Source organism: Ptiloglossa arizonensis, chromosome 14, assembly GCF_051014685.1.
Source record: "Ptiloglossa arizonensis isolate GNS036 chromosome 14, iyPtiAriz1_principal, whole genome shotgun sequence".
NCBI lineage: Eukaryota > Metazoa > Arthropoda > Insecta > Hymenoptera > Colletidae > Ptiloglossa > Ptiloglossa arizonensis.
The window spans coordinates 3,245,288-3,260,630 of NC_135061.1; the positions used below are offsets into that span (position 1 = coordinate 3,245,288).

Consider the following 15,343-nt stretch of genomic DNA (forward strand, 5'->3'; position numbering starts at 1 on the left):
TTGTGTTTTATTGAAAAAGGAAATCGACCGGTGATGATTGGGACATAATATATAAGGGGGATATCACTCTGAGACTAGGTATTTTGTAAATTATTTATACGGTAGTAGTAATGTACGATTTATCGAAAAAAAGAAGTTTAAATAAAGAGAAAAAGAATTGTGTATGTAATGTCTTGTTTACAGAAAAAGGTAGTCCAGGTTTCGAAAACTTCCTCGAGATTTTGGGCGAAAGAATAAAACTGAAGAACTGGGACAAGTATCGGGGTGGCTTGGACGTGAAAGGTAGATACTACTAAATGTTTTATTCATACTTTCTTTTTTATTATAGTAGAACTTCAAATATCCGAACACATAAGAACACCATGTTCAGATAATGAATTGTTTCGAACTGTTTGTACGTAAAAAATATTTCACCATCGAGGTAAAATAGCAAATATAAATCTAGCAATTTCCCCCAATTTTGTCACCTACCATCAGAAAAATTCCACCAATTCATTGGTAATCTCTTTATTAACAAACAATAAAAAAAATATAAAATTTCTGTATATATAAAGTAATGAAACATTGCTCATTGTCTTACCACTTTATAATATGTTTATCTGAAGCAAATTCGTAAAACCTAGTAAATAATAAACTGTTAAATTTCATGTTTATCGTGCGTTTATTATTTACAAATCTTAATAATTTTCTCGATTTAACGTACAAGTACCCGAAACATTTTTATTTAATTCCCTCGTTCAATTTTTTATGTTTCATACTACTATAATATATTTACCCAGGGGGGTTACAACTTGTAAATGTTTATTTATTGGTAATCATTTCCTTTTAATTTTAACGGAATTTCTAACGAGGATCAAGAACAGGATCGAAACACCTAGTTACTTGAATTTGCATAATTAATCTACGTGCTGTAGAAAGTCTAACAAATTCGCTTTAGTAAACATAAAAATTGTCACTTTGTATTAACGATTAGTTAAAGTCACCCAGGACGTGTAATGTGAAACATGTCACTGTTGCTATCTCTCGGTCTATTCCGCTCATCCTTCATGTTAGATAATATACCTGACACTGTACACAACGTTGACTCACCCTCGGATCAAGACAAACAGAATCGATTCCTGAAACAAAATTGTCTACCATACTCGTTAAATGTCTACGAATCAATCATAGTTTTGGGACGTTTACGAGTCGCTGTACTTTCTCTTCAAGCCGAATATCGTTTCGAACGTTTATCCGTGCGACGAGAAATGTGAATAACATACATCCGAGTGGTTGTGACAGAAAACAGCAAACGAGACTCGCATTACTTGCACTCAGTAACCACAGCTTCGAAACATCACATGCGTCGATGTCAACCACTAATGAAAAGTGAACCCTTTATGAAAGTATTACCAGTGAATTAATGAGGTGTTCTCAATGAACGTGAATTCAAAGACGAGTTTACTCCAAAACGTACACGTTTTCAACTAATTCGAACGAAGTCACGTTTTGGGTTAATTTTCATCGAGAAATCTTCATTTATTTGTAATTCTGTCATAAAGATATACCGAAATACATAAACATTTCAATTTACGACCCACGAGCGTGTATTCGCGCTTTCATCCGAAAGTATCGATCGTGTTTAATAAACAATAAACAGTGATAGGGATGATCACGTTTCTGAATTGTCACTCGATGGTATTACCGTGCTAGATTTATTATATTATCTTCGTCGTCGTCCTCGCAGCTTTCGATCATTTTTCCGATACGATTTCATTGTCCCTTATCCGATTATAGTCTTTTCATTTTCCGTTAATTTCCATGCAATTAGTCTCGCTAAAGTATCTAAATTACGTCGCGTTGCGTAAGATTTTCTGTTTTTTCTTCATTTTCGTTCGTTTTTTAAACTGTGTAATCGTATCGAACGAAAAATATATAAAATGTGTGTTTTCGTTTTCTAAAAGATAGTTTTTTTGATAATTAATTTTTCGGTTGATCGAAGGTTCGAATATTCGAACATTCGAATAGATCATTAGTTTAATTTGGAGTTTTGCGCGGCAACTGACAAAACTGGGCGAAACGCCAATTAATTTTTGTAAAACTCACATTGAAGTTCGAAAACAGGAACGAATATTACTCAATTTATCGCAATCGTGATTATGCTTCTAGAGTTCTGTAATGGAATTTGGAAGCACAATCGTGTCACCGAAAAATGGCAAAACTTTTTCATTTTTCATTTATTCGGTAAAAGTGTAACGGTTTTTGACATTTCGTTATTCTTATCGAATAATTGATCAATCATTAGATTGATATAATTTTTGGTTACTCGAATGTTTCAAAATGTTTCGATACTCGAACGTTGAAATAATCCAGTCTCTGCTGTATTTGTAATAAAATATAGCTTCTAAATCTTAAAACAAAATCAAATAAAATTAATATTAAAAGCTCTTCGATTTTAATATAAAATGAAATTGATATTAAAATCTTCTTAATTTTAATACCGAAAAAAAAAGAACAAAATTTCTTCCAAAAATCGATTAATATAGGGATTAAAATTCTGTTGTAAAAATAAACATTCTATATTTTAAAATCTACTTCCCGTTTCTATTATTTTTCACCACTTCGCTAACCTGGGCGCACAATTTTTCTCGACTAAAATTTCTAGGTGACATGACTGGAAAAGAGAGTTATTATACGGTATATGCGGGACACGAAGTTATGTATCATGTGAGCACAATGCTTCCTTATTCAAAGGACAACCCGCAACAGCTGGAGAGAAAGCGTCACATTGGCAACGACATCGTTAATATCGTTTACACAGACGATCCCGACGCCATAGACATTTTCAACCCAAATTGCATCAGGAGTCAATTTACACGTAAGTCACGATCATTCGATAACATCGTTTCACCAATGTTTCGAATACACGAAATAATATCCCTTCAAGACGAAGTATAAAGTAGAATTTACTTTTATTTCTTTGCTCGTAACAAATGAATAAGAATGACAAGTTACATTATTACATATTGTGGTAAAAATGAATGTGAATGAATGTTAAGTGTTTGGAATGGACCAAGTGTGAAAGAAGAGCGATTAAGAATTAGTATGAAAGGGAATGAATGCGTGTGAGGATACAAGGTGCGAGAGAAGAGTGTTTAGGGCAGTAATGATTGTTGCAACATTATCGAAGCGTGTTGTGTCGCGTGAAATAAGAATAGCATAGCAAAGTTTGCGCAATTATTAATTGTGTTTTATCGATGTTTTGTTACTACTCTACCTCATTCAATACAAGTACATCTTAGAACTTTATTCACCCTTATTCTATAACCACCACCACTAATTAGATATATCCTACAATAACGTAATGCTGGATGAAATAAAAATAACGTCTCGAGTTAACCTGTCAACTTGGATTGTAAGTTGCAGTGCTGGGAAAACAGTTTCAAATCGTTTCAAATCGTTTCAAACAGATTCAAAGAGTTTCGACCAGTTTTAAACCATTTCAAAGAGTTTCAAAGAGTTTCAAACCGTTTTGAACTATTTCCAATAGTTTCAAACTGTTTCAAACTATTTCAAACTATTTCAAACAGTTTCAAACCAACTATTTCAAACCGTTTCGAAAAGTTTCAAACATTTGTGCAATACTAAAGTTAATAATACATTAGCGGTAACAGTTCACAGTTAATGAAAACCAACGTGAAAACTAATTTGACAACAAACACGGCTCGGTTTGTGTTGCAGATGTATTCGCTGTGATAACAACCGAAGAGAACGGTAGAGGATGGCGTGTGGCCATTTACTGCGACGAAAGCGTCCCTTTGTTCGGACCCAGCCTACCCTGCCCACCTGTGTTCGAGGATCCGTACACCCTGAGGGAATTCCTGCTCGTAAAGCTGATAAATGGCGAGAAGGCCACATTCAACACTCCAACCTTTTCGCGGAAAAGGGAGAGAACACTGGACGCACTTCTGCGGGATATGTATCAAGAGCACACACAAGAGAGCAAGAGCAACGTAAGTTTGTCCACATGGCGCGTCTCCCGAGGTGTTTGTAGGGTTCCCTTCGCGTAGAACGCACTTCGCGAGAACGGTACGAGTACTGCGCGGTATCCCACGAACCACACCGATCACGAGAAATCGAAACTTGAAACGAACGAAACGGAAAAAAGAAAAAATTGCACTTCGCGTATTGGCGTTTCCCTCTCCCCCCGTGGAAAAGAAAACCGATCAAATTTTCACAGAGCATGTTAAACCGACGAGCTTTGTCGGATGTGGTGGAGGCTCCAGGTCGACGTCGCGAGGAAACACGCGCTGTGGAGATGGTGAGGGTCGGTCAGGCCTTGAAATTGGAAGCGATCGTAAGGGGTCTTGCGCCAACCTCGTTGGCCACTGCTGGTCCTTTGAAGCCCAGACCGTGGGAGCCAAGGTGCATATACCCAGACTTCCCGCACGAGGTCGTTTGCGGGGACGTTTGGTTGGACAACAAGGTCATTCTCGCTACTGAGAACGGAACATTTCTGATAGAAGGTAAGAGGATATATAAAAATACATTCGTTGTTCGTTATTTGTTATCCAATAGGTGGCTCAATAGTTTCGTCGATAGATAAGAAACGAAGGTACTAGTTTAATGAACATGTGCAAAGTTTCGTGTAGATTCGATGACTCGTTCGTATATTTACAGTTGTTCAAACATTGAAGTATCGTAGTTTTATTTTGCAATGGAGGAAACGACAAAATTTATTTAACAACCTACTACAGGTTAAAGCAATTCGTGATAAATGAGAAGAAAACTCATTTGGTGAATTGAGAGAGATATATTCCGGTATATGATTGGTTGCAAGATGAAACTACAAGTAGGTAATTCGAGTGGAGAGGTGATGTTCAAACGTTGATGTTTCGTAGTATCTTTTACAATGAAAGAAACGTGACACTCGTAAAACGTAGTACTTTTTGGTGAGAAGATACAATTGTAATTAAAAATCGAAAATAAATTAGAAATAAACTTTCTAAATAAATCTTCTTAACTCTGTAATATTGGAATGTAGTAGTATAAGGTCTGTCGACTCGTTCGTATATTTATAGTTGTTCAAAATTTAAATGCCAAAGTATTTTTTATTACAATGGAAGAAAAGTGAGACTTGTAAAACGTAGTACTTTTCGGTGAGAAGATACAATTGTAATTAAAAATCGAAAATAAATTAGAAATAAACTTTCAATCTTCTTGACTCTGAAATATCGGAATGTTGTAGTATAAGGTCTGTCGACTCGTTCGTATATTTATAGTTGTTCAAAATTTAAATGCCAAAGTATTTTTTTTACAATTAAAAATACCTGACACTCGTAAAACGTAGTACTTTTTAGTTAGAAGATCCAATTGTAATTAAAAATCGAAAATAAACCAGAAATAAGCTTTCAATCTTCTTGATTCTGTAATAAGGTTGTTTTTTTGTATTTGATCAGCTTAATTACTTAATACTTACAATTACGTAATACTTTTTGCTTAGAAGATACAATTACAATTAAAACTCGAAAATAAACAAGAAACTAATACCAAACGATAATGTACCACTATAAAATTATTTTTTGTATTTGATCAGCTTAGTCACTTTTAGAGTTTCCAAATCCAAAAGTCCTGCAGCAACAAAACGGTGCACAGGTGTCTAGTGAACTGAAATTTGTGTACAAAAGCGTAAGATAGGTGATAAATTCATCTCTGACACTGTACACAATATATGCACAACGATCATATAACTCCTGGTCGAGGTGAGCTCGAATCGAAGCGATTGGAACGAGTCCAAAACACTCGTCACCTAGTATAAAGAATTAACATTTGGTATAACTTTTCTATGAAATTGATCAATTTTCAATTACCGTTGATAACCAAATACACGGTAATTAAATCCTCCAGTTACCAAGCTCGAAAGAATCTGTAGAAGATTAAACTTCTCGAGAAGTGTTCTTATAGAAAATTGTGTTCGAACGAACGAAAGAAAACGTTGCGTTTCGCTTACTGTTTCAGACAGCCTGTCGCACAGACTGATCTTCGACGAGTCCGTGCAGATCAAACAGCTCGAAGTGGTGGAGCAACACGGTATTCTGTTGTTCCGCGCCGGTGACAAAGGCAAGGAGAGCAACGTCTACGTGTTCCGTTTGAGAGAGTTCGAGAACAACGCGACCAATAGATCCACGGAGGTATTGAACGAACGCGAGGACGATCAGGAGTGCGAAGACAACGGCGAAGAGGACGAAGCGGACGAAGACGCCGACGAGAGCGAGGACAACGAGTGCGAGAATCTCGCGCGGGTCGCTACGAAATTCAAGCCTGTGATTCGTCCGCGTGGACGTGTACGGGTACGTCCATTGGCTGTTAGAGGACGAGCGCATATCAAAGAGAGAAAGCTACCGCGAAGTCGAGGCTGCCATTTGTACACCACCACCATGCCTGGTGGTTCTCATCTGCGCATGGTACGTCTACAGTTTATTTTTTTTTGATAAACCAAATGAATAAAAATACCGATTGATCAAATTTTCGTATGTATAAAAGTTTCAGTAGTGGATACAAATTTGAATTTGTATGGAGGAAAGTGTCAGGGGGAATAAATAAATATTTTTTTGGGGAAAAATTAAATTTTCTTTTAGGAAAATTTGTTCGAGTATTTTTTTCGATAAATGTGTTTCGTTTCATTTCGGTTGTATTTTGGGGGTAAAAATAAAAAATTTGTGCATTGAAAGGGCTATCTTTGGAGACTTTCTTTCATTTGTACGTGTTTAAATTAGAGGCTGTATCTGTCAAAGGGAGATAATACTGTCTGAAGGACATTCGGTATATGGTCTTTGAAGAGTAGATTATAAGGAGTGTAGCAGTAACGTGTGTAGATTAAATTATAGATTTCTTGGAAAGTTTCGAGCTCAGAATTTTGAGTTTTCTTTGATAAATATAATGAATGATTCGTTATTACGATCGGATGTAAATAAAGGTGAACCTTTTTTTTTCATTGACTCGTTACGTACTCGATTTTTTCATTTTATATTCGACGTAACAATTTATTAAATTTGATTAATTGATTTGTTTAACTTGTTAGATATTCTTCGACATACTTTTTCTTGTTGTATTGTTGACTAATTTCTTATTGCTGAAAAGGACCAAAAGTAAATTGGTTGCATCGTTCAAGAATAAAGAACAAAATACTTGAATTGATACTTTTCGTGGTCGTGGATTTTCCCAGCCCATAATCATTTTCCATGATTAATTTCCTATCTGTCAAGATGACACGTGTCAAGTTTCCATTTAATCAGTTGGACGTTTTAAAAATAATGGGAAATTCAAATCGACCGGTGACAATTGGGACACCCTACATGATTTCGATAGCGATTTTCCGTCATGCGCCTGAATAATTTTCACTTGTTCTTAAACCGCATACTTCTCCCCAATTAATTTCCCATCTGTCTAAATGACACCTGTCAAGTTTCAATTTAATCAGTTTGATATTTTAAAAATGATGGGAAATTTAAATCGACCGGTGATAATTGGGACACCCTGTACCATTTCGTTCGAGTCTCTTTTCAGTTTCGTTAAAAGTCAAACATTTACACATTTCCTTGTATCGTCATTATGCAATTTTTTGTAGTGCATAGCGGTTGGTCGACGCCTCACGGTTCTCCAATGGAAACATAGCGCTGCATGGACCGCATGGTGTTCCGCAGCCGACACAGACACCGTTGATGGTTTCATGATGCTGAAGGAATTTAACGCAAGCGAAACCCCATCGCTGTTGACCATGATCGAGAACACGGATTCGATCAACGAATGGACGCTGTGCTGCGGCGTTCGACACCATTTTGAACTGATCTCCGCGACCGGAAGTACAAGAATTCTTCACGTTGAGGGAACGCCGAAACCGCACCTCGTCGCAGCTTTGGATCTCTGCGAAGATGAAGAACCAGAGCTACTGCTTTGCTACAATAGTATGTATTGCAACTCCCTATTACTTTCTTCCAACAGTATATGTATATTACGTTTTTTTTAAAATTCAATTTAGAATAGTGTATGTACGTTTCTTTGAAAATTAAATTTTCAACACTGTATGTACGTTTCTCTGAAAATTAAATTTACAATAGTGTATGTAAGTTTCTCTGAAAATTAAATTTTCAATACTGTATGTATGTTTCTCTAAAAATTCAATTTACAACAGTATATGTATATTAGGTTACTCTGAAACTTTAGTTTACAACAGTATATGTATATTACGTTTCTCAAAAAATTCAATTTTCAACAGTATGTGTACATTTCTCTGAAAATTTAATTTACAACAATATATGTATATTACGTTTCCCTAAAAATTCAATGCACAACAGTGTATGTACGTTTTCTGAAAATTCAATTTATAATAGTGTATGTACATTTCTTTGAAAATTCAGTTTACAACAATGTACGTACGTGTCTCTGAAAATTCAGTTCACAACAGTATATTACGTTCCTCTGAAAATTCATTTCGACTCAACGTGCCATTTCAAATTCGTAGACACATGCCACTTTCAAAAGTTGGTGGAAGAGAGTACCGCACCGACAGAGTTTGACTTCAGCTGGAATTCTGTACCGGCAGCTATAGGTAAGGCAGTTTTCATCACTGCGTTTCGGACGAATAAAGGTTCAGAAGTGGTTCACGCCAATTTCAATAAAATTTCCACGGAACGGTAGATCTACATCTACGTGACCCGTGTTTACATTCTCAGTCGCAGATGACTACAAACTTTTGAGAAAAATAAAATCCAAATTTGAAAAATTCATCGTATATTAACTGTGTCATGTAATCAAGAACGATCGTAATAGCAGCCTTTGAATCTCGTTGGTAGAAAATACTCTTTACTAGATAAATTTTCAAAAAGATATTTATTCGTTACAAGTACTACAACGTAATTCTATACCTTTGTATATAATCGCGTAAAAATGATCGTAGAATTATAGAGGGTGTCCCAATAATCACCGGTCGATTTACTTCGTTTCCCGAATCGTTAGCATCAAAGATCGCAATTTTTCGTATCTCCACGATTAATTTCCCATCTTTCTAGATAACATTCGTCAAATATCCTATTAATCGGTCCTACATTTGAAAAATAGCGCGAAATTCAAATCGACCGGTGACGATTGGGACACCCGTACATAACGAATCGAATTTACTTTCTAAACGATTGTGCATTTCAAATTGTAAGACGATAAATATTTATGAAAATCATTCGTGGGTCGCTCTTGAAAAATAAATATAGTAACATTTAATAGAAATTGACAATCGAGAACTCTGAAAAGTGTGATCGATTTCTGCCAATCTTCGTACGCTCACAGTACAGTGACAATTTATACTTTCACTGTACGTGCAACGCGAAAAAAAATTAATTCGAGCAAGATTCGTACACTTTCACTGCACCGTATCAGCTCTCGTTGAGACAGTTCGCGTAATACCAAACGTACGATCGAGTTTCGTAATCGTAGATCTACCCTCACCGTAGCTATCTTACCGAAAACGATGTGGACCACAACCGGTGCTCGTGAGCCGAGTTTCAATGAAAATTAATTTCCAGCTTGTGCCTTCCCATACGTGATCGCCTTCACCAACGACACCATGGAGATCCGGTTGATAATAAACGGGAACCTGGTGCACACGATGGCAATGCCGAATCTGAACCTGATCACATCGAAGCAGGACATCTACTTCGCGACGACTGCCCCGGAGTTCCTACCAGGGAAATGCGAAAGAATTCGACTCGATGCGAAACCTTCGGACAAAGAAGAACCGGTTTCCAGTCCGCCTCCTTTCGCGCAGTCTTCGTCCTCACGATCCAACCCGCAAAGTATGTACGCCGGTCGAATAGAGAATCATCGTTTCCTTTGCATCCCTCAGCGAAAATTTCGTAACACGCGCAACGTAACGATTCTAAACGAGACACCTAGAAAGCAAACTGTCCTTTCGATTCGCAGACACCCAGAACGATTGGAAACCGATAAGGATCTATCAGATACCGCTCCAAACGTTATCGAGAAGCACCCTGTCTACCTGCACCCAAAGGCGATGTCCCAGCCCAGCCGAACCGGAAGTGATCTCTGCTCCACCGACCACCGATAGAAGTTTCCTAACCGTGGAACCACACAGGGTGCTGAGTAGATCCTGCAGCAGCAGCCCAACACCGACACCTACGAACCTGATGCCACCGCAGTTGAGGAAATAGGTCGAATCGTGACGATCGCACGATCATCGAAGGTCTTTATGACAGATTGCAGGTACCTGACGCTTGTGCCTCGGTAGGATCGACAAGAGGTATAACCAGCCGACCACACGGCGTATCCGCGCGATACTGTGCGTTTATCGTAGCTAGATTTACTGCCGTTGCGACAGCGATCGAGATTGTACGCTATATATAATATTGCTAACCGTACGTGCAAGAAGTGACCTTGGCATCTTTGAAATGGAAAGACTGTTCGAGTTACATCCGATTTGTTTCTTAAATACGTGTAAACTTTCCTTCGACAACCGATCGTGCCGGTTCGTCGGTGCCCATTTGTCGCCACACCGAACTCGTCGCATCCAGATCGGTTACGATCATGAAACTCGAGTAACATCGTTGAACGAGTCGCATCGGTTTCGAGGGAAATTAAGATTGATTAGATATAAATAACTATAGAACGGGGGTGAGATACGAAAGAAACTGTACTTGAGTTTTAGAAGTTTCGTCTGTTTGGGCTGTGCCACCGTAGGTAGAGGGTAGTCCCAATCGTCACCGGTCGATTTACTTTTCGAATAGAACTCGAACCGTTCATGTGATCTTGATAGTTTTTACTTTTATTTAAAAGTATATACTTGGGAGTTAATGATAGGATGTGATATTCTCCAAATGGTCGTCTCTGGTTTTTTTTACACGCCATCCATTTTTGCCCAAGTCTTCACGACCTTTTCGCACAAACTCGGATCGATTTCACTAATCACACATCTTTCAGCTCTGGATTCTCGGCGTGAACCTTACCTTTGACCTCGAAGAAAAAGGTCCCATGGTGTCAAATCGCATCATCTTGGTGGCCAATTGACATCACCTCTTCGAGAAATTACGCGTTTGCATTTTCTTTGCAAAAGTGCCATTGTTTCGTTCGCTGTGACTGGAAGCACCATCTTGTTGAAACCAAACATCAACCAAGTCAAGACCTTACAATTGATGACAGAAATGGCCAGTCAACGTGTCGCGATATCGTTTTCCATTCACAGTAACGACTTTAGCATTGTCATTTTTTAAGAAAAATGACCCAAACGCGCCTTTTGACCAAAAACGCACCAAACAGTGACTCTGCTTTGGATGCATTGGCAATTGTTTAATCTGTCGTAGATTTTCCGAGCCCCGTATGCGACAATTTTGTTTATTCACTGTGCTTTTTACCGGTACATGATTTTCAAGTCGATCGGTTTGACGTTTGAAAAATAGCGGGAAATTTAAATCGACCGGTGACGATTGGGACACCCTGTATACAGTTATTTTTCAATGAATTATAGATGCATCGATAGTTTCGTCTAAATTCTTCTGGCAACCGTCTTGGCGGGTCATGTATAATATGACAACGTGTACATATAAAAGTAATTAATAAAATGTATGACATTATTGATAACGTTTCTGCTGCAAAATTGCTCACGTCGTTGAATCACCTGATGATCTACCGTGTTTCGTTAAGAATTGTTCAGTTTCTACATGTATGTATCAATTACAAATAAAAGGGAAATAACGCAGAGCTGTATTATTATAAATATGCATTAACCACCGATACGGAAGCATAAATTGAAACGAAGAAAATTTCTGCGCCATTGGGCTGTATTTTATGAAATGAAACTTTTATTCTTCAGTCCTGTTAAGTGTCCTGGAATTAAAGTTCTTTCAAATTTCAACGTCGTTTTGCACCACCTCCTCTCTCTATACTTAATAGATATAATTTTAAATTTATCTATTATTTGTACCTTCTTGTACGATTATTTTTAAATATATACGAAACCACGAGAGCTAAACTTACAAACCTTCACTCTAAGTAATGGTATTATTCTTGAACAGCTCAATTCTTTGTGTTAATCAAGTGCAACGTTTACGTGTATCAATAATGAATTCCATATAGTGATATTGTTTGTAAAGATTTAAAAATATGTTAAACTTGCGCGAATTTCGTTTTATTGACTTGTGTATGAAAAATTTGTGAGTTCCTTCAGTCGCACAATTATAACTTGGTAAATTCATCGAGAAAACATTCAAAAGTCTTGTAAAGAGAATCGTTTAAAGGAGGTATGAATTTGACTTTTAACGAGGAAAAGTTAGGCAACTAACTTTCGGGACAACAAATGCAATAAGAAGAAGCTTTTATCAGTTACTTCCCCCACTAAATTCAATTGTTGCTACGTAAGTGACCTTTCCTTCCACTTGTCAACATAATGTTACAATCGAGGTTGCAATAATAGAAGTTCTACTATATTTAAAATGGTTCGAGAAAAATACACTCCTGCGGGTTAAAGTCCGATGATCAACGTATTAATAGAAATAGGTGTGTCAGTTATCTATATTTTTCTATGTTACATATTTCCTTTTGCTACTCCCTTGGATTGTAATGGTAGTCTTATACTAGGTTTACAATTCAAAGTGTAGCTCGTGGATCATTCCATGTTAAATCGGCTGAAATACTTTTGCAGTAACGTTTCAGACTTTTGCTGAAATGTATCTCAAATAATTTCTCAAAATATTGACAAAAATTGGTCTTACAGCTGTTTGAAAAATAGTGGTGACTTTTTCCAATAAATTGTGATCGAACGGGCAATAAAATGAGAATGAGTTTCTAAGTGCTTACAGTGAAAACATAAGATTACTGATCTCAAATAATTTCTCAAAATTTTAATAAAAATTGATCTTACAGCTGTTTGAAAAATAGTGGTAACTTTTTTCAATAAATTATGATTAAATGGGCAATAAAATGAAAACGAGTTTCTAAGTGCTTACAGTGAAAACATAAGATTACTAATCTCAAATAATTTCTCAAAATTTTAACAAAAATTGATCTTACAGCTGTTTGAAAAATAGTGGTAACTTTTTCCAATAAATTATGATTGAACGGGCAATAAAATGAGAATGAGTTTCTAAATGCTTACAGTGAAAACATAAGAACACTAAATAAATCTATTGAGCTTTTTTTTAATCAATTTTTTAATAAAAAAGACAAATTAAAAATTTTGAAAAGAATGAGAATATAGTCCTATTTACCCTCTTCACTAACCACAATCTTGAAAATTACAAATATATCAAAATTGACCATACGAAAATTGAGTGATCACAATTGTGCAATATTGAAGTTTAAATGCTAGACAACTATACCCATCACGTATCATAAAACCCAAACAGAAGCTGAGAACGTTAAGATACGTAAAGCATGTTAGAAAGTCACTATAATTTGTGATATATTTACGCAAAAAGAAATACAATTTTAACTATTATGTCTAGAACGATTCCAACCACCCCAAACGTGACAACCATAGAGGCAAACTTTTCGAGCACGCGATAGAAAATAGCTAATAACTTCACGAAAACAGGAGATAATTGTGCACAAATTTTTGTGCGCTTTCTTCAAGCACGAATGTACATGCGTCCTCCAATTTCAAACGATCTCGTACTTGTATACTTCTCTCGCATTAAATTCGAAATGTCGCGCGAAAAACAACCTTTCGCGTAAGAATACCCCCTAAAGAAAACTACAATCGCCAATGCTCGAATAACTTGGACAAGAACGATTGAATCGATATGATCGTCACGGTGGAAAGGACTAGCTCACGTTTCCTGAAACGCGTTCAAACGGGCTCGAATCAAACGCATTCCGCGACTTTTTTGCCACACTGCCGAGAATTATAGATGCCAATCGCTGTCAAGCGGAGCTAAAGCAAAATGCTTTGGCGACCCCGGTCAGTCTCGAGCATTGAACCATGATGATTCACGTTTACCTGACTTATTCCACTATCAACGAAGCGTTGTAATATGATAGTTACATTCTTAATTCCCGACCGATAATGCTCTAATGGAAATCTCACCTTGTCGCTGAAAAGTCAACGCTGAGGTGTCCAGTGATTCGTGCAAAATGTGTCTCGGGTTTGATATGAATCAAACGGGAAGGAATTCATTACTTTTTCATTCATAGTTAAGCTCTCCCCAGTCACAGTGTCGCGTATAATTATTCCAACGACTCTAAGCCTTTGGCAGAAAATGTGATTACTCAATTCATCGTTCAGTGTTAAATAATTCGCCACCTTGAACTACAAATAGTAATCTACTTTGTTTCGAAACGTGTAACGATTCTTTGATAATTAAGGAAAGTGATTATCCACTTCGTAAAAAAAAGACCCGTTCGTAAAATGTAAATGAATGCAATTTTGTTAAATACACTTCGCTTCGTTTGTGAAGAGTGTGGTTTTGAAGTTACTGACCTACTTTAGAACTTTCAAACAGAATAAGTTTTGTAGTTACGAGAATTTAATTAAGAGTGTTACGTACGAAATGATAAGAAATCACAATAAAAAGAGAATTATATAAAAAAAAAAAAATCTCTATCCGTTGGGATTCGAACACTGACAATCTACAACTTGGAAGCAAAAACTACTCCTATTTGATAATTGAGATAATGTTTGGAAATGTCCAATGTTTAGATCATAATTTATGGAAAGTGACCAAGTGTTGATTCATACCAATCTGGTAGTTCATTTGTTTATAAATATAGTTTGCTAGACTCTGCACTCGGATTCGTAGAAAAAATTCTTATTGTAGGGTTTGTTTCGAAGGGGAAGTTGCACAGTTCGAGAGAACCAACATCGTGAAAGGAAAATAAATTGCCAACAAGGTCGTTCCAAAGTCATCAGCATTTCCTCATCATACACTATCATAAGCTTTTAATCGCGTGGCTTTATAGCCGGCATCGAGACAAGTTCAACGACCTATGACATCATGACCTTGGAACGACCTTGAGGACAAAAAAACACGTCTAAGTCGGAATGAAGTAAGAACAGTGGAATAGTTTATCAGTGTCTAAAATGGTGACTAACCGAATCGATACACTTTTACAAGCGGTAAACGAACGACTGAATGGTATTTCTAATGGTCTTTCAGCTGACATTGCAACATGCGCTCCTAATACGTTCTCGCCAATTGTTCACCGTTGTAAGAAAATTACTGAACAATCTTGATTTTGAAGTTTCCCACGAGAAGTAATTTACCGGTGATAAATCAAGCGAATGAGCTAACCAGGTAATATTTACACCAGGTCCGACCCAACGATTGGAGAACATGTTTAATACGTACTTTGCAGGTATTGTGAA

General features: G+C 36.8%; 1 protein-coding gene across 8 annotated transcripts in view; it reads left to right on the forward strand.

The window, feature by feature from the left end:
- LOC143154242 (GTPase-activating Rap/Ran-GAP domain-like protein 3) overlaps window positions 1-11,742 on the forward strand; it is a 62,482-nt gene extending 50,740 nt beyond the window's left edge. For 7 of the 8 annotated variants that reach the window (XM_076326183.1, XM_076326184.1, XM_076326178.1 and 4 more), the window contains 9 exons: window positions 184-282; window positions 2,645-2,857; window positions 3,721-3,992; window positions 4,220-4,505; window positions 5,998-6,443; window positions 7,607-7,943; window positions 8,501-8,587; window positions 9,555-9,824; window positions 9,952-11,742. In XM_076326183.1, coding sequence (XP_076182298.1) covers window positions 184-282; window positions 2,645-2,857; window positions 3,721-3,992; window positions 4,220-4,505; window positions 5,998-6,443; window positions 7,607-7,943; window positions 8,501-8,587; window positions 9,555-9,824; window positions 9,952-10,199 — 2,258 coding nt within the window. In that variant the 3' untranslated portion in view covers window positions 10,200-11,742. The remainder of the gene's footprint in view (window positions 1-183; window positions 283-2,644; window positions 2,858-3,720; window positions 3,993-4,219; window positions 4,506-5,997; window positions 6,444-7,606; window positions 7,944-8,500; window positions 8,588-9,554; window positions 9,825-9,951) is intronic. The other variant, XM_076326182.1, reaches the window with a different exon arrangement.
- Window positions 11,743-15,343: the final 3,601 nt, after the last annotated feature.